General features: G+C 48.9%; 1 protein-coding gene across 1 annotated transcript in view; it reads right to left on the bottom strand.

Annotated features, from left to right (window-relative positions):
- Nucleotides 1-281: 281 nt before the first annotated feature.
- Nucleotides 282-18,444, bottom strand: part of NRN1L (neuritin 1 like) — a 194,147-nt gene continuing 175,984 nt past the window's right edge. The window contains exon 3 of the mRNA XM_068259672.1: nucleotides 282-705. Within this exon, the coding sequence (XP_068115773.1) occupies nucleotides 417-705 (289 nt within the window). The 3' untranslated portion in view covers nucleotides 282-416. The remainder of the gene's footprint in view (nucleotides 706-18,444) is intronic.

Below are 18,444 nucleotides of genomic sequence, written 5' to 3'. Positions count from 1 at the left end.
CTCCGACCGATTGGGAGTTCACACCCTGACTATACCAGCTGCAAAAAAAGGTCCCCTAATGCCGATTTTTGTTCTTGGGTATATGTTGGGGGGGCCCCCCAGGTTTATTTTGCCCTGGGGCCCCATTGTTGCTTAAACCGGCCCTGCCATCATCGGTAAATGTATGGGTACCTAAAGATTTACATGATTTAGCGTATACAGACCTTTTTTTGCTGATTATATTTTGGTAATGCACCCACTGATTGCTTTTTATCTATTTTCAAAGAAAAAAGCAAACAAACTGAAATATAAGGAGGCATTTATTTTATCTTAACCCTAAGCTATATAACAAGCATTGGAGTATACTTGTTGAAATCATAAATTAAGTAAGTACACATTTATTTTAATAGAATCAACACAATTTTAACAGTGTTTTGTTATACTTGTTTAGCAATAATCCACAGCAGCAACCCAGTAACAACAAATGGCAGAAGACTGTGTTTTGGCATGCATGCCAGGCCTTGCTGTGCTTCTTTGTTTGTTTCAGCCGTATCACTGGCTCCTATAATGTTTAGGCGCTGATTTCTGGAGGTGCACAGTTCATGCAGATTTCCTTTGTACTGAATTTTCCTTGATTCCTGTCTCAAGGCCTCCCAGATGGCAGCAGCATCTTCAGGACAGTTAATCAAAACATTGCTGGCACACTTGTGAAAATCATCCCAGGATCTAAACATAATAGATGACAAGAAGTATTATGTATATAGCACACAATTACCTAAGTCTTTATTTTACATTTGTATGTATAACTCAAGATATTAGAGATGAAGAGATTATATTCAGCAACCTGAGCATAGTTGGGAACTTGGGATTCATTCAACAAGCATTACCTAGCAAGTTAAATTGCCAACTTTCTAGCCTATTCCCTCTAATTTTCCTGCAATAGATCTTACTTGCTGGAGGGGGACTATTTTTCCACTGCCTAACTAATCCACATTTAACTTCATTCAGAATGTGTTTCACCATAGATTTTTTCGAAGACCTAATAAAAAAAAGCTTTTAAGGTGATACCTTAAATGACTAACTACAAGATTACTAAGGGTCCAGTCACACTAGAAGCACATTTCTGAGCATTTTGAGATTGATTTGCGTTTTTAAAATCGCTACCCATTCACTTTCATTAAAATCGCAGTAAAAATTGTAAAAAGAATGGCGGCGATTTTCATCGCTTTTTACTGCAATTTTAATGAAAGTGAATGGGAGCAATTTTGAAAAACGCTAATCAATCGCAAAATGCTCAGAAAAGCGCTTCTAGTGTGAATGGGCCCTTAGCAAGCTTCCGAAGTGTTCTGATCCAGTTCTGTATCATGCCTGAAGAAGAAACTATGTTTCTAAAGTTTGCAGCGCAATCTTGTACATCTTGTATCACTTAAACAACTTTTGTTGTTATGTCACTGGGAAGGAAAAGATGCCCCCCCAAAAAACATGGATGTAATAAATAAATTCCAATACCTCCAAGCCCTGCACCTTGGCTACCCAGACGCTGCTTTATTTGATCTGAGGAAGCGGACTGTAGATATATCGCGAACATCAGATTTTGGGTTCGCGAACGTCGAATCCGAACATGTGGAAAAAGTTTGGTTTCACGCATGCGGGGCGAACCTCCATAGACTTCAATGGGCAGGCGAATTTCACAAACTACAAAGACTGTTTCTGGCCACAAAAGTGATGGAAAACTAGTTTCAAAGGCTCTAAGACCTGGATATGGGCATGACGGAGGGGGATCCATGCCGAAAGTCCCACCAAAAATTACAGAGTTGACACAGAGTCGGTTTTAATCCCTAAAGGGCAGAAATCACAGTACATTCCCACATTTGAGGAAAAGGGTTGCTTTAAAATGTCCAGAGTGGTAATGTAAGGATTATGCCTGCTTCAAACTGACAGACCAAACACCGCGTTTACCGAGATTGAGCACTAACAAGTCTAAAATAGAGATGGCCCGAAACTGTTCGCCGGCGAACGGGAACCGGCGAACTTCCGGGGTTCGCGATCGCGGAGAACTGCAAACTTTTCCGGAAGTTCAATTCGCCCCCATAGTGCATCGTTAGGGTCAACTTTGACTCTCTACATCACAGTCAGCAGGCACATTGTAGCCAATCAGGCTACACTCCCTCCTTGTGATCTATTTTTTTTTTGTGTGCATGTCCCACAGACACTTGTGTTGCATAGACAGCCTTGGTAATTCCTACTGTGCCACTGCCAGGCCCAGCACATTCAGTAAATCCAAACAACCCCTGCGCTCCAGTCCAGGTTTTCAAAGATCGATCAACAATTCTTTATAGTTTTTATGTTCCTGCTGCCCGGCTCTGCTCCAGAACTCTGGGATGTGTATGACTTTAAAACAAAAACAAGGAGCGCTCCATGGTGCATTACCATAAAAACTGTTTATTCCGCAATAAAAAAGTTATACTCACAATGTGCAAGTGTATAATTCGCTTGTCAGCGGTAAGCCTATCCGCTTAACACTTCGGCGGCTATGACACTCACGCTGTGGCCAGCAGCGCGGTCCCGATGGACTCCGTAGCTCGTCTCTGGAGGGGTGGGCGTGGCTTAGTTTTGCCGTGCTTGTAGCGTCATTACGCGTTTAGGCGCTCGCCGTGACGTTAGCGAGGGGGCGTGGCTGGCTGTTACCAAGAGATCTATTATGTGACATCTCTAATATAGAGTTGGAACCGCTCTGCTGGCGTTTCACTGATAGATCTCTTGGTAACAGCCAGCCACACCCCCTCGCTAACATCACGGCGAGCCTCCCAATCGCCGCTCCAGCTGCTGCCATGGATACGCAGGCAGACAGCAATACAAAAAGGCGTACTTCAGCTTGTAGCGTCATCTGACGAAGGCGCAGAGCGCCGAAACGCGTAATGACGCTACAAGCACACCAAAACTAAGCCATGCCCACCCCTCCAGAGATGAGCTACGGAGTCCATCGGGACCGCGCTGCTGGCCACAGCGTGAGTGTCATAGCCGCCGGAGTGTTAAGCGGATATGCTTAGCGCTGACAAACGAATTATACACTTGCACATTGTGAGTATAACTTTTTTATTGCGGAATAAACAGTTTTTATGGTAATGCATCATGAAGCGCTCCTTGTTTTTGTTTTAAAGTCCAGCGCATTCAGTGACTACATTTGTGTGTGACAGGCAGCTGCATATTTGTAATCCCAATCACTGCACCTGTTCACTGTTCAGTGCACCTACCTACCTATACCTACGTGAGCGCAGGGATTGTTAATACCACCAGTCATTGCACCGGTTCAGTGTACCTGTGTGTGTGTGTGTGTGTGTGTGACAGGCAGCTGCACATTTGTAATTCCAATCACTTCACCTGTTCACTGTTCACAGCACCTACCTACCTATACCTACGTGAGCGCACGCATTGTTAATACCACCAGTCATTGCACCTGTTCAGGGTACTTGTGCGTGTGTGTGTGTGACAGGCAGCTGCACATTTGTAATCCCAATCACTTCACCTGTTCACTGTTCAGTGCACCTACCTACCTATACCTACGTGAGCGCACGCATTATTAATACCACCAGTCATTGCACCTGTTCAGGGTACCTGTGTGTGTGTGTGTGTAAGATAGGTGCACATTTGTAATTCCAATCACTGCAGTGCATACCTGTAACCTGTTCAGTGCACCTACATGAGTGCAAGCAGTGTAATATACCACCAGTCATTGCACCTGTTCACGGTACCTGTGTGTGACAGGTGCACATTTGTAATTCCAATCACTGCACAGTGAACAGCTGTTCCTTGCACCTACCTATACCTACGTGAGTGCACGCATTGTTAATACCACCAGTCATTGCACCTGTTCAGGGTACCTGTGTGTGTGACAAGTGCACATTTGTAATTCCAATCACTACAGTGCATACCTGTAAGTACACCTACGTGAGCGCAAGCAGTGTAATATACCACCAGTCATTGCACCTGTTCACGGTACCTGTGTGTGACAGGTGCACATTTGTAATTCCAATCACTGCACCTGTTCACTGTTCAGTGCACCTTCCTACCTACCTACGTGAGCGCAAGCAGTGTAATATACCAGCAGTCATTGCACCTGTTCACGGTACCTATGTGTGACAGGTGCACATTTGTAATTCCAATCACTGCACCTGTTCACTGTTCAGTGTACCTACCTACCTACCTACCCTCGTGAGCACAAGCAGTGTAATATATCAATAGTCATTGCACCTGTTCACGGTACCTGTGTGTGACAGCTGCACATTTTTAATACCAATCCCTGCATACCTGCTCACTGCACCTGTGTGACCTCACGCTGTTTAGTATACCAGTGCATGCATTCCTGCACCTGTTCACTGTTCAGTGAACAGAAGGAGGCGCCTGGAGATGGCAGCCTCGGCAGCTTGCTCTGTCTTTCTATATTTGTTTTATGTATTTTTGTTTTTCAACATTGCTGTGCAACCCAACCGGGATAACCTTCACCAGTGAACAACTACCGAGCATTCGGAACTTAGCTAAATATAATCTACCCCTGGATATTTCATCTACTCTTGACCTTCTGGGGATTCTGACCAGTGGAGCTACTGTGCTGAACCAGGGAGTGAGGCTTAGAAGAAGAGGCAAGTGCCCCCTGGGATCCAGACTTGCTTTCGACGCAGAGGACTGTGCTCTCCACTAACTGGAATCATACTCTCTAATGTCAGGTCCATATGTAACATCTAGATGAGCTTCAACTGCTGATCAGAACAAAGAAGGACTTTCATCTCTCTGCGGCTATTTGCTTCACAGAAACCTGGCTATCTGAGCTTATTCCAGACAACACCCTGCCGATTAATGGATTTACACTCTACAGATCTGACCGGGACCCACTTACTTCTGGCAAAACCAAAGGTGGAGGACTCTGTTTCTATATTAATGATAGATGGTGCACGGATGTTACAGTTATTAAGAAGACATGCTCGGCTGGGCTGGAAACTCTCTCTATAAACTGCAGACCCTACTATTCACCCCGTGAGATCTCTTCACTTATTTTGGTTGCTGTGTACATCCCTCCACAAACATGTATGCAGCCTGCGCTCCAAGATCTCGCAGATCAAATCACTGAGGTGGAAAGGGAGTACCCAGATTTTTTTTTTTTATCATACTAGGGGATTTCAACAGTGCTAACCTTTTCAAAGAACTCCCCAAATACAGGCAACACGTCACAAGCGCAACTAGAGAAGGTAAGACACTTGACCACTGTTACACGATGTGGCGAACATTACGGAAAGTCGTGCGCAATCGCCAACGATTTTCGTATGGTCCAGCCATTACTGTCAGTGCTGTGTAAATGTACAAAAAATGTCTTTCCTTTCTCTTGTGAAGGGAAGCAAGCCCCTCACCCCATTCCCCAGTGTCCTGATAACATGGAAAGAATCTCACACCTAGCCAGACCTCCCGCTGGGCCAGTTGCTGGCACAGCATTCCCCAAGGAAACTAGATCCAACCAGTAAGATAAGAATTTCCCTCCAAGCTCATAGCTTCAAACAAAGAGAACATTTACTTTATTAATAATTCAAAATAGGTTTGGCACAGCAAGACAAAAATTACATTTCCTGATATCTAGAAATCAGTTCTATCAGTCACCTAAATTGCAATTTTCTAGCTATCAGGAATCTGTAGAGAAACCACTTTATCCGGCCTGCGTAGAGCGAATTCGATAGAATAGGCATGTATAGCCCCGTTTGATACAGGGTCGCAAGCCGCTTATGAATATAGTCTCGGATTTGCGATGCATCAAGCTGGGGCAAAGCCACACAGATTATTAATAATTGGTACATTTCTTGCTCTGAGTCTATGGGCGGCAACCTGCTGATTAGGAGGTAACCCCGCCTGAAACACACCTACTTTCCAGGTAGTGACAGCCCAAAACTCAGGTCAGTCAAAACTGGTTGCGAGGGACCCCTCCCGCAGTTCTCCAATTTTCATCGACCAGGAAAGTCCAGACATGTGCTCAAGGAGAACCGGCGCATGCTGTGCTCAAAGGACTCTTAACCTGAATGCCTACTTTAAACTGGACTATTTTTCTTCATTCTTCAAATGGACTGCTCAGCTAACTAAGTAAGAATTTTCTGATTTTATTCCCTTGTATTTTTATGCTCTGTGTATATATGTTAATTGGTGTATATAACTGTATGTAATGCATTTTTGTTATTAAACGTTTTAAAAATCGTTTAGCGGTTATGACCTGTGGCTGAACATACACAATCGTACCTATTCTCCTGAAATCGCTACCCTGTGTTTAATAGAATTGTGCCTTTATAACCCGTATGCGAGAACCCGGGCCAGATAGTCCGATCTGACCCAGGTTCCGGCATACTGCTAGGGGTTAATAGAGCGTTCTCCAAGTCCTAGTATAATTACAGTAGCGTGCTGTGTAACTCGCTTGGTGGCAGATCTTTGAATTGTATGTGTGAGGTGAATCCGTTAGTGTCAGAACGCTCCCTCCATTAGTCAGTTCATCAACTGCGAAGTCGGGTTTACGCTTCGTGATGGACAAAATGACAGTGTAAGAGGATTTCTGACTCTGATCGACTGACCCACCTGCAGACCGGCCTTGCGGTCTGTGACATTGTTTGGCAGCTTATTGTAATTTGTGTATGTTCAGAACATCAACGGCAACGTTATTTGATTAACCTGCCAGAACAGATCAAAAATCTGTGGTCGATAACCGGTGCATTACCATTTATATAGACTAAACGTGTAGCACAGAGTCCCCCCCCCCCCAATCTCTTTTTCTATCCTCTCTTTTATTTGGCAAAAATGGCTGCAGCAAGATACAAGAAAATGTCAGTGGCAGACCTAGTGAACTTGTGTGAAGAAAAAGGCATTGTGACTTACAGAAAAAAGAAAGCGCAATTGGTTTAGGACTTGTTGCGACTGGATATCCAGCCGGAGCAGATGCTGGGAGAGCACACTCCTGGTTCAGACAGTGCTGTAACTGGGGCAGAGGGAAGTGAGCGGTTGGAGCAAAGTAACCCGCTTCCAGACCCAGAGGAAAACGGGACCGCATCTGAACCGATCGCTTTACAGGCTGAGGCGCATGGTGGCCGGCAGGAGCCCGCCCATGCCCACCATTCCTGTGTTGATGAGGCTGGAATGCAGCATGCTTTACAAAGACTGGCGGATACAAATCCTGATCTGTACATGCAGATTGTCAGAGAAAATTGTGACCGTGCAGAACGCCAGGCGGAAAGGGAAGCCTCAGAGCGAGAAGCGGACCGGGCAGAGCGCCGGTGGCTTGCTGAGAAAGAGGCGGCAGAGAGAGAATCCGCACGCCGACACGACCTTGAAATGGCCAAACTGCGAGGGCAAGGCCAAAATCCCTCGCAAAGTGCTCCGGAACCCCGGCCCACAGCAGGCCCGTTTGGGAATCCCAAGTTTAAGTTCCCAGAAATGGAGAAGGGAACCGACCCGGACACCTATTTACACTCCTTTGAAAAGACTTGTCGTCAGCATCATCTGCCCCAGGAGCAGTGGGCGAGATATCTGACACCCAACTTGCGGGACAAAGCGCTTGAGGCGTTTGTGGACTTACCCGCAGAGAAAGACAATGACTATGAGGCGATCAAAGCTGCAATTATCGCCAAATACCAGCTGACCCCAGAGGTCTATCGCAAAAAGTTTCGCTCCCTGCAGAAAGGCCACACCGACTCTTACACCGACCTGGAGAGTCGCCTGCTGACCGTGTTCAGGCAGTGGTCGCGGGGCCTCAAAAAAGACTCTCACCAAGGTCTGGAGGACCTCATCGTGCAGGAGCAGTTGCTGAACTGCTGCACTCCAGATGTCCGGCAGTTTGTCTTGGAGCGGAAGCCTGACTCCGCCAAAACTGCCGCAGAACTTGCAGACACTTTTGAGGCCACCCGTGTGCCGGACAGCCGCAAACCTCCAGCCCAGAGCTGGAAAGGGGGGAGACCTATGCAACCCAGCTCTCCTCCCCCTGCGAACCGTGGGAATCGGGTCCCACAGCCACAGAGGCCGGCAGTTGCACCTGCTACTCATCCGCCTGATGCCACATATGTTCCGAAGTGTTACCACTGTGGACAGCGAGGACACCTCAAGTCTGCCTGCCCCGAGGTGAGGACGCCGTCTCCAGAGCCTAGCACAGAAGTGGCTAGCACATCCTCTACTGCACACGCCTACCTCTTCATGGGAGCAGCAAATCCTCGACTTTCCGGGAATCATCAAGTTGTGGAAGTTAACGACCAGATCGTTGTTGGTTTCCGCGACACAGGCGCAGAGCTTACCTTGGTTCGCTCTCATCTTGTAGCCAGGGAGAATTTCCTGCCTAATGAGCGTGTCATACTTGTGGGAGTTGGTGGCGCACACGCACGCATTGCCAAAGCTCGTGTTGTTCTCAATTGGGGAAGGGGACGCCAGACAAAAGTTGTGGGGGTGACAGATGACATCCCAGTGCCTGTGCTGTTGGGCACCGATCTTGGCACCCTACGATCCTTTTATGAACCTGTGATCAACACCCCAGATTGCCAGTCTGGACCCACTCAGGTACTGTACAAGCTTGGGGTGGGACAGAGGCAGGCAGCCAGGGTACCTAGCTCTCCCAGGGAAGGAGGCAAGGAAGAGGTACCTGTTTCTAACAGACAGCTGTCTAATCACTGTTTGTCTGATGCTAAACCTGTCACTGTTGTTCCAGATACCTGTGTACATGATGTGAAAAATGAACATAACTGTGATGTTAATGTTGTACCAGATGTTGCTAATAGCTTTCATGCTGAATCTCACAGTGCTAAAAATGATGTATGTTTAACCACTTGCCGACCGCCCACAGCCCATGGGCGGCGGCAAAGTGGATCCCTTAAGGACCGCAATACGCCTTAGGGCGCTGCGTCCTTTTCCTATGCCGGGGGAGCGATCGCGTCATTGATGACGCGCGCTTCCCCCGGCAACTGGCTCCGCCCACCCGCCGTAACATCCCGCCGGCCATACGGAAGCACCGGCGGGATGTTAACCCCGCGATTGCCGCTACAAAGTGTATAATACACTTTGTAATGTATACAAAGTGTATTATACAGGCTGCCTCCTGCCCTGGTGGTCCCAGTGTCCGAGGGACCACCAGGGCAGGCTGCAGCCACCCTAGTCTGCACCCAAACACACTGATCTGCCCCCCCGCCCACTGATCGCCCACAGCACCCCTCAGACCCCCCCTGCCCACCCCCCAGACCCCTGTTTGCACCCAATCACCCCCCTAATAACCCATCAATCACTCCCTGTCACCAGGGCCGGATTTGTACTTTTCACTGCCCTAGGCCCACTGTCACCAACCGCCCCCCCCCCCCCCCCCCAACTAAAGGTGCCAATTAAAGATACAATTTAACAAACAGATCGACTACTGTTGATGGCGCCAATCGACTAGGAACAACTGTTGTATCAATTTTTTGGGTCAATTTCATTAGAGATAATTGATTTAGCTACTTTCTTTCACTGTTGTGAACACGATCAATCAAAGTAAACTATTGATCGTGCCCACAAACGGTAAAGAATGTAACTAATTGTTCATTGTATCGTTAATGGGCACCCTAACAGCATCTTGACCAATTCCAAATGACCAAATTAGTAAAATTTAAAATGTAAAATTAACTGCACAATATATTAAAATAAATACCCATGAATAAAATCATAAACATATTTGAAAAATATTAATTTGCAATAATTAAATTACTGTTGGAGAGCACATTATCCCATAGTAAAACCATCCATTTTCTGTATAAAATACAATGTCCTATTTGGTGCTCCAGGCAATGCAACCTGTTTCATCCCACACATACACCAGATATTATTGACATGCACATAGTGGTTAGCGCTCGCGCCTTGCAGCGCTGGGTCCCTGATTCAATTCCCAGCCAGGGCACTATCTGCACGGAGTTTGTATGCTCTCCCCAATTCTGCGTGGGTTTCCTCTGGGTATTCTTGTTTCCTCCCATATCCCGAAAACATACAGATAAGTTAATGGACACTACACAATACATATATAGACATATGATAGGGAATAGGAACAGCTAAGTGACAAGACTATATACTCTGCCATTAAAAGTCGGCGTTATATAAATACTAAATTATAATAATCCACCAGTGACATGCAGAATTAACCACTAATAAGCATAGTAGTTCTGCGCCTGCGCAGTCCGCTCCGGCCCACGTGGCGGTGATTCACAGCGCCGATCACGCAGGCGCAGTACAGAGCGACCTCCAGGTCGCTCTGACGTCATCGCCGGGGACTGGGTCGGAGCACCGGTGAACGACTGAAGGGAGAGCTGCGGCGAGGGATGTGCTGGGAGGTTGGGGCTGGATGAAGCCCCCGGTAAGTAGCGCTTATTTTATTTAGTTTTGCCGGACAACTCCTTTAAGAGGGCAGAGGCTGCTGGTAGTGTTGGGCGAACATCTAGATGTTCGGGTTCGGGCCGAACAGGCCGAACATGGCCGCGATGTTCGGGTGTTCGACCCGAACTCCGAACATAATGGAAGTCAATGGGGACCCGAACTTTTGTGCTTTGTAAAGCCTCCTTACATGCTACATACCCCAAATTTACAGGGTATGTGCACCTTGGGAGTGGGTACAAGAGGGAAAAAAATTTAGCAAAAAGAGCTTATAGTTTTTGAGAAAATTGATTGTAAAGTTTCAAAGGAAAAATTGTCTTTTAAATGCTGAAAATGTCATGTTTCTTTGCACAGGTAACATGGTTTTTACCGCCAGGCAGTCATAAATGTAATAAAGAGAAGAGGTTCCATAAACAGGGACCGGTAACGCTAACCCAGCAGCAGCAGCAGCACACGTGATGGAACAGGAGGAGGCGCAGGAGGAGAAGGCCACGCTTTTTGAGACACAACAACCCAGGCCTTGCATGAGGACAAGAAGCGTGCGGATAGCATGCTTTTTACCGCCATGCAGTCATAAATGTAATAAAGATAAGAGGTTCAATAAACAGGGACCGGTAACGCTAACCCAGCAGCAGCAGCAGCACACGTGATGGAACAGGAGGAGGCGCAGGAGGAGAAGGCCACGCTTTTTGAGACACAACAACCCAGGCCTTGCATGAGGACAAGAAGCGTGCGGATATAGCAGCAATGCTTTTTGCCGCCATGCAGTCATAAATGTAATAAAGAGAAGAGGCTCAATAAACAGGGACCGGTAACGCTAACCCAGCAGCAGCAGCAGCACAGAGCACACGTGACGGAACAGGAGGAGGCGCAGGAGGAGAAGGCCACGCTTTGAGACACAACAACCCAGGCCTTGCATGAGGACAAGAAGCGTGCAGATAGCATGCTTTTTACCGCCATGCAGTCATAAATGTAATAAAGATAAGAGGTTCAATAAACAGGGACCGGTAACGCTAACCCAGCAGCAGCAGCAGCAGCACAGAGCACACATGATGGAACAGGAGGAGGCGCAGGAGGAGAAGGCTACGCTTTGAGACACAACAACCCAGGCCTTGCATGAGGACAAGAAGCGTGCGGATATAGCAATGCTTTTTGCCGCCATGCAGTCATAAATGTAATACAGATGAGAGGTTCAATAAACAGGGACCGGTAACGCTAACCCAGCAGCAGCAGCAGCACAGAGCACACGTGATGGAACAGGAGGAGGCGCAGGAGGAGAAGGCCACGCTTTTTGAGACGCAACCCAGGCCTTGCATGAGGACAAAAAGCGTGCGGATATAGCAATGCTTTTTGCCGCCATGCAGTCATAAATGTAATACAGATGAGAGGTTCAATAAACAGGGACCGGTAACGCTAACCCAGCAGCAGCAGCAGCACAGAGCACACGTGATGGAACAGGAGGAGGCGCAGGAGGAGAAGGCCACGCTTTTTGAGACGCAACCCAGGCCTTGCATGAGGACAAAAAGCGTGCGGATATAGCAATGCTTTTTGCCGCCATGCAGTCATAAATGTAATACAGATGAGAGGTTCCATAAACAGGGACCGGAAACGCTAACCCAGCAGCAGCAGCACACGTGATGGAACAGGAGCAGGCGCAGGAGGAGAAGGCCATGCTTTTTGAGACACAACAACCCAGGCCTTGCATGAGGACAAAAAGCGTGCGGATATAGCAGCAATGCTTTTTGCCGCCATGCAGTCATAAATGTAATACAGATGAGAGGTTCAATAAACAGGGACCGGAAACGCTAAACCATCCCAGATGTTCATTGGTCATGTTACTTGGTTGGGGTCCTGGAGTGTTGCGTAGTCATTTCCAATCCAGGATTGATTCATTTTAATTTGAGTCAGACGGTCTGCATTTTCTGTGGAGAGGCGGATACGTGAACCTTGCAGGCAACGGCATTCTTCAAGCTTCGGGTTATTTTGCTGACCACGTGCTCATGCAACTCAGGCACTGCAGAGCGCGCAAAGTGGTAGCGGCTGGGAACCACGTAACGTGGGATGGCCACTGACATCATGCCCTTGAAGCTGTTTGTCTCCACCACTCGATATGGCAGCATTTCGCAGGCCAGAAGCTTGGCTATGCTGGCTCTTACTGCCACGGCCCGGGGGTCATTTGCTGGCAATTTCCTCTTGCGCTCAAACATCTCCGAGACAGACAACTGAACCGTAGGGCTGCACAACGAAGGGCTGTTGGTTGTTGTGTTTGATGAACACTGGGAGACCTCAAGAGCACTACTCCGGAAAGTGACAGTGTCAGCGTCATCTGATTTTTTGGAATGTTTTGAACCACGCAATGGCTGGGCTACTGCTGCTGCTGAGGCGGGTCTGGTGGTGAGTCTGGTGAACCCAAGGGAGGCAGTGTTGCTGGTGGTACCCTGTCCTGCCGCGTTTGCCCACAGAGTGGGATGTTTGGATAGCATGTGGCGGCTCATGCTGGTGGTGGAGAGGTTGTTAATACTTTTCCCCCTGCTCAGGCGGGTCTTGCACACCTTGCAAATCGCCATGGTAACATCCTCAGTGCAGTCTTCAAAGAAAGCCCAGAATTTGGAGCACCTGCCTTGCTGGCGATTTCTGTTTGCGCCTCTTTTGCCTCTCACTTGAACTTCCACGCTTGTGGTGCCTGAAATTGCGCGCCGCCTACCTTGTGGCACAAGGCGAACTCGTGCAGCAGTGGGTTCTTCAACAGACTCATCTGTGCTGCTGCTACGACGGCGATGTTCTCGTTCACAAACAAAATCTGGGTCTATGTCCACATTGTCCATACCCTCCTCTTCCATCTCCTCAAACTCGTCATATGTCATTGTGGGGGGCCGCCGCCGTGGAGTACAGCTCCCCAGCACAACCGTCAGGGGAAACACCTCTTCCCTTGCCCCTCCCTCTTTCACCGGATTTCTTCCTCATTTCACTTATCCTTACAGTACACGCTGACTGGCAGCAGTACAGTGGCAGTACAGAAATGCTATACAGTGGTGGGTGAGCGGTGTACCACTATTGCCAGCAGCGACACAGAGCACAATGCTATACAGTGGCGGGTGAGCGGTGTACTACTGTTCCCAGCAGACAAAGAGTGGCAGTAAACACAATGCTATATAGTGTGGCTGAGCCGTGTACACAGAGTGGCAGTAAACACAATGCTATATAGTCTGCTATATAGTCACCCCGAACGGGGTGATGTTCTGCAGCACCCGAACAGTGGCGAACACTGTTCGCCCAACACTACTGGGAACGCAGATTTTAGTACCTAAACACACGATACAACATGTTTTCCGGGGTCGGACTCTGAGGCACATACAGATGGTCCCGATCATCATCCTCATCATACAACTCTTCTCCTGAGTCTGACCCACCCACCACCTCTGCCACCCCAACATCCCCAGACACAGTCACAGACCCCTCATCGTCCTCAACATTAACTTGGGATGCTGGCCTGAGCCCGACCTCCTCCTCCACATCAGGCCCCATCATCCCCTCAATGGCAGCCCTCATTAATCGCTCTGGCGCCGGACCGATGGACACAACGTTCTCCTCCGGGGAGGGCTGCTGCTGACCACTGGCTGCTGGGGTGGATGTTATAGCTTGCGTGGGGCGTTGGCTGTTGCTGTTGTTGGGAGTGCTGCTCACAGCGGAGGTCTCTGAGGAACTCATGGTGAGCTCATATAGTGGTTGACGGTGAGTGGAGTATTACTGATCCCAGCAATATACACACTGACTGGCAGAGTACGCAATGCTATATAGTCTGGCTGAGCCGTGTACACAGAGTGGCAGTGAACAATGCTATATAGTCTGGCTGAGCGGTGTACACAGAGTGGCAGTACACACAATGCTATATAGTCTGGCTGAGCCATGTACACAGAGTGGCAGTAAACAATGGTATATAGTCTGGCTGAGCGGTGTACACAGAGTGTCAGTAAACAATGGTATATAGTCTGGCTGAGCGGTGTACACAGAGTGTCAGTAAACAATGGTATATAGTCTGGCTGAGCGGTGTACACAGAGTGTCAGTAAACAATGGTATATAGTCTGGCTGAGCGGTGTACACCGAGTGTCAGTAAACAATGGTATATAGTCTGGCTGAGCGGTGTACACAGAGTGTCAGTAAACAATGGTATATAGTCTGGCTGAGCGGTGTACACAGAGTGTCAGTAAACAATGGTATATAGTCTGGCTGAGCGGTGTACACAGAGTGTCAGTAAACAATGGTATATAGTCTGGCTGAGCGGTGTACACAGAGTGGCAGTACACACAATGCTATATAGTCTGGCTGAGCGGTGTACACAGAGTGGCAGTACACACAATGCTATAGAGTCTGGCTGAGCGGTGTACACAGAGTGGCAGTACACACAATGCTATGTAGTCTGGCTGAGCGGTGTACACAGAGTGGCAGTAAACACAATGCTATATATAGCGTGGCTGAGCGAGGTGCACAGTGGCAGTACACACAATGCTATATAGTCAGGCTGAGCCGTGTACACAGAGTGGCAGTACACACAATGCTATATAGTGTGGCTGAGCGAGCGGTGTACTACTATTCCCAGCAGACACAGAACAGTAAACACAATGCTATATAGTGTGGGTGAGCGAGCGGTGTACCACTATTCCCAGCAGACACAGAACAGTAAACAGAATGCTATATAGTGTGGCTGAACGAGCGGTGTACCACTATTCCCAGCAGACACAGAACAGTAAACAGAATGCTATATAGTGTGGCTGAGCGAGCGGTGTACCACTATTCCCAGCAGACACAGAACAGTGAACAGAATGCTATATAGTGTGGCTGAGCGAGCGGTGTACTACTATTCCCAGCAGACACAGAACAGTAAACAGAATGCTATATAGTGTGGCTGAGCGAGGTACACAGAGTGGCAGTAAACAGAATGCTATATAGTGTGGCTGAGCGAGCGGTGTACTACTGTTCCCAGCAGCGACACACAATGACTGGGGGGGACCCTGGCTAGCGTGGCTGGAGAGCGAACTACCCTGCCTGCCTACCCAAAGCTAAACCCACAGAGAAATGGCGGAGATATGACGTGGTTCGGGTATTTATTTACCCGAACCACGTGACCGTTCGGCCAATCAGAGCGCGTTCGGGCCCGAACCACGTGACCCGTTCGGCCAATCACAGCGCTAGCCGAACGTTCGGGGAACGTTCGGCCATGCGCTCTTAGTTCGGCCATGTGGCCGAACGGTTTGGCCGAGCACCGTCAGGTGTTCGGCCGAACTCGAACATCACCCGAACAGGGTGATGTTCTGCAGAACCCGAACAGTGGCGAACACTGTTCGCCCATCACTAGCTGCTGGTACCGAAGTGGTTAAAGGAAGCGTCAGGCAATCTTTGCTACTCCCAGATGTACTTACCCTGGGCTTCCTCCAGCCTCTTGCAGCCAACAAGTCCCTCATCTCCACTCCCAGCTGACTGCCCAGGACATGAAGAGGGACATGTCGGCTGCAAGGGGCTGGAGGAAGCCCCAGGTAAGAAGATCTGGGTGTAACAAATTGCCTGACACTTCCTTTAAGTTTAGTTTATGACATTCCTCTTTGTACATTCCTGAAAAATGATGGTATAAAGTGAATTCGTATGCTATGCCCTTCTGAATCCTCTGCATCTAGTTGTCATTTCTGAACCCCCTCCCCCAAACACACCTTCTCAAAGGAAAAGCACTGCTTCTTTCATGCTCTGTGGGTGTTTGCTGCTTAATGATTTACAGATAACAGCAAAGCATTCCTTCAGCAATCCGTGAAGTGAACTTAGCCTGGCGGAGGACAGCGTGTTTACTTAGTCTGTTGGAGGAACGAGGAGGCAGCTGAATCTAGCAGGCAACGGAGCTCTGTCTCTTGTGAATATAGCAAGAGCCACACACATACACAGATAGAGCAGTCAGTGATTCCTTCATCCTTCTGCTGTAAGCTGGATTGCAATAGGTTGAGCTGGTAAGGAGGGGCGGAGAAAGGGCGGGCTAGGCTGAAATGTTTGTACAGCCACGGACTGTTGATTAGCTGATGCTCCCTGTCTGTCATGCATTTAGCCACCTTCTGTACGCTCGCACTGCAGTATGTAGAGCAAAGCAGACGGGTGTTCAGCGTTAATGGGACAGGCGAGATGTGGTGGGGAATGGATTAGGGATGGTGAAAACCCGCCCCTTGCATGGCTCCGCCCTAGGCACGGGCTTTGGAGGCCTTCCCAGAAATCCGGCCCTGCCTGTCACTATCTGTCAACGCTGGTTTTTTTTATCCCCCCCCTGCCCCCTGCCCCCTCCTGATCACCCCCCACCCCTCAGATTCTCCCCAGGACCCCCCCCAGACCCCCCCCCCCCTGTGTACTGTATGCATCTATCCCCCCTGATAACCTGTCAAGCACCTGTCAATCACCCATCAATCACCCATCAATCACCCCCTGTCACTGCCACCCAACAATCAGCCCCTAACCTGCCCCTTGCGGGCAATCTGATCACCCACCCACACCAATAGATCGCCCGCAGATCCGACATCAGATCACCTCCCAAATCCATTGTTTACATCTATTCTCTCCTCTAAACACCCACTAATTACCCATCAATCACCCCCTATCACCACCTGTCACTTTTACCTATCAGATCAGACCCTAATCTGCCCCTTGCGGGCACCCAATCACCCGCCAACACGCTCAGATTGCCCTCTGACTCCCCCTTATCAATTCGCCAGTGCATTAATTACATCTGTTCTTCCCTGTAATAACCCACTGATCACCTGTCAATCACCTGCCAATCACCTATCACCCATCAATCACCCCCTGTCACCCCCTGTCACTGCCACCCATCAATCAGCCCCTAACCTGCCCCTTGCGGGCAATCTCATCACCCACCCACACCAATAGATCGCCCGCAGATCCGACATCAGATCACCTCCCAAATCCATTGTTTACATCTATTCTCTCCTCTAAACACCCACTAATTACCCATCAATCACCCCCTATCACCACCTGTCACTGTTACCTATCAGATCAGACCCTAATCTGCCCCTTGCGGGCACCCAATCACCCACCCACACGCTCAGATTGCCCTCAGACCCCCCCCCCCCCTTATCAATTCGCCAGTGCATTAATTACATCTGTTCTTCCCTGTAATAACCCACTGATCACCTGTCAATCACCTGCCAATCACCTATCACCCATCAATCACCCCCTGTTACCCCCTGTCACTGCCACCCATCAATCAGCCCCTGTCACTGCCACCCATCAATCACCCCCTGTCACTGCCACCCATCAATCAGTCCCTAACCTGCCCCTTGCAGGCAATCTGATCACCCACCCACACCATCCGATCGCCTGCAGACCCGCAGTCAGATCACCTCCCAAGTGCATTGCATCTGTTCTCTCCTCTAAACACCCACTAATTACCCATCAATCACCCCCTGTCACTGCTACCCATCAGATTAGACCCCCATCTGCCCCTAGGGCACCCAATCACCCGCCCACACCCTCAGACCCCAGCCCTGATCAGCTCGCCATTGCATTACTTGCATCTATTCCCCCCACTAATCACACCTTGAAACACCCATCAATCACCTCCTGTCACTACCTGTCACCCCCTAGCACACCTACCCATCAGATCAGGCCCTAATTTGTGGGCTCCTGATCACTCGGCCAAACCCTCAGATCCCCCTCAGACCCCCTTCCGATCACTTCCCCAGTGCATTGAGTGCATCTATTTATTGGGCAGCACGGTGGCGTAGTGGTTAGCTCTCTCGCCTTGCAGCGCTGGGTCCCCGGTTCGAATCCCAGCCAGGGCACTATCTGCAAAGAGTTTGTATGTTCTCTCCGTGTCTGCATGGGTTTCCTCCGGGCACTCCGGTTTCCTCCCACATTCCAAAAACATACGGATACGTTAATTGGCTCCCCCTAAAATTGGCCCTAGACCACAGTACTTACACTACATAATACAGACATATGGCAATGGTAGGGATTAGATTGTGAGCTCCTTTGAGGGACAGTTAGTGACAATATATATATATACACTGTACAGCGCTGCGTAA

Source organism: Hyperolius riggenbachi, chromosome 11, assembly GCF_040937935.1.
Source record: "Hyperolius riggenbachi isolate aHypRig1 chromosome 11, aHypRig1.pri, whole genome shotgun sequence".
Taxonomy (NCBI): Eukaryota; Metazoa; Chordata; class Amphibia; order Anura; family Hyperoliidae; genus Hyperolius; species Hyperolius riggenbachi.
This window is presented reverse-complemented; position numbering and strand designations above follow the sequence as displayed.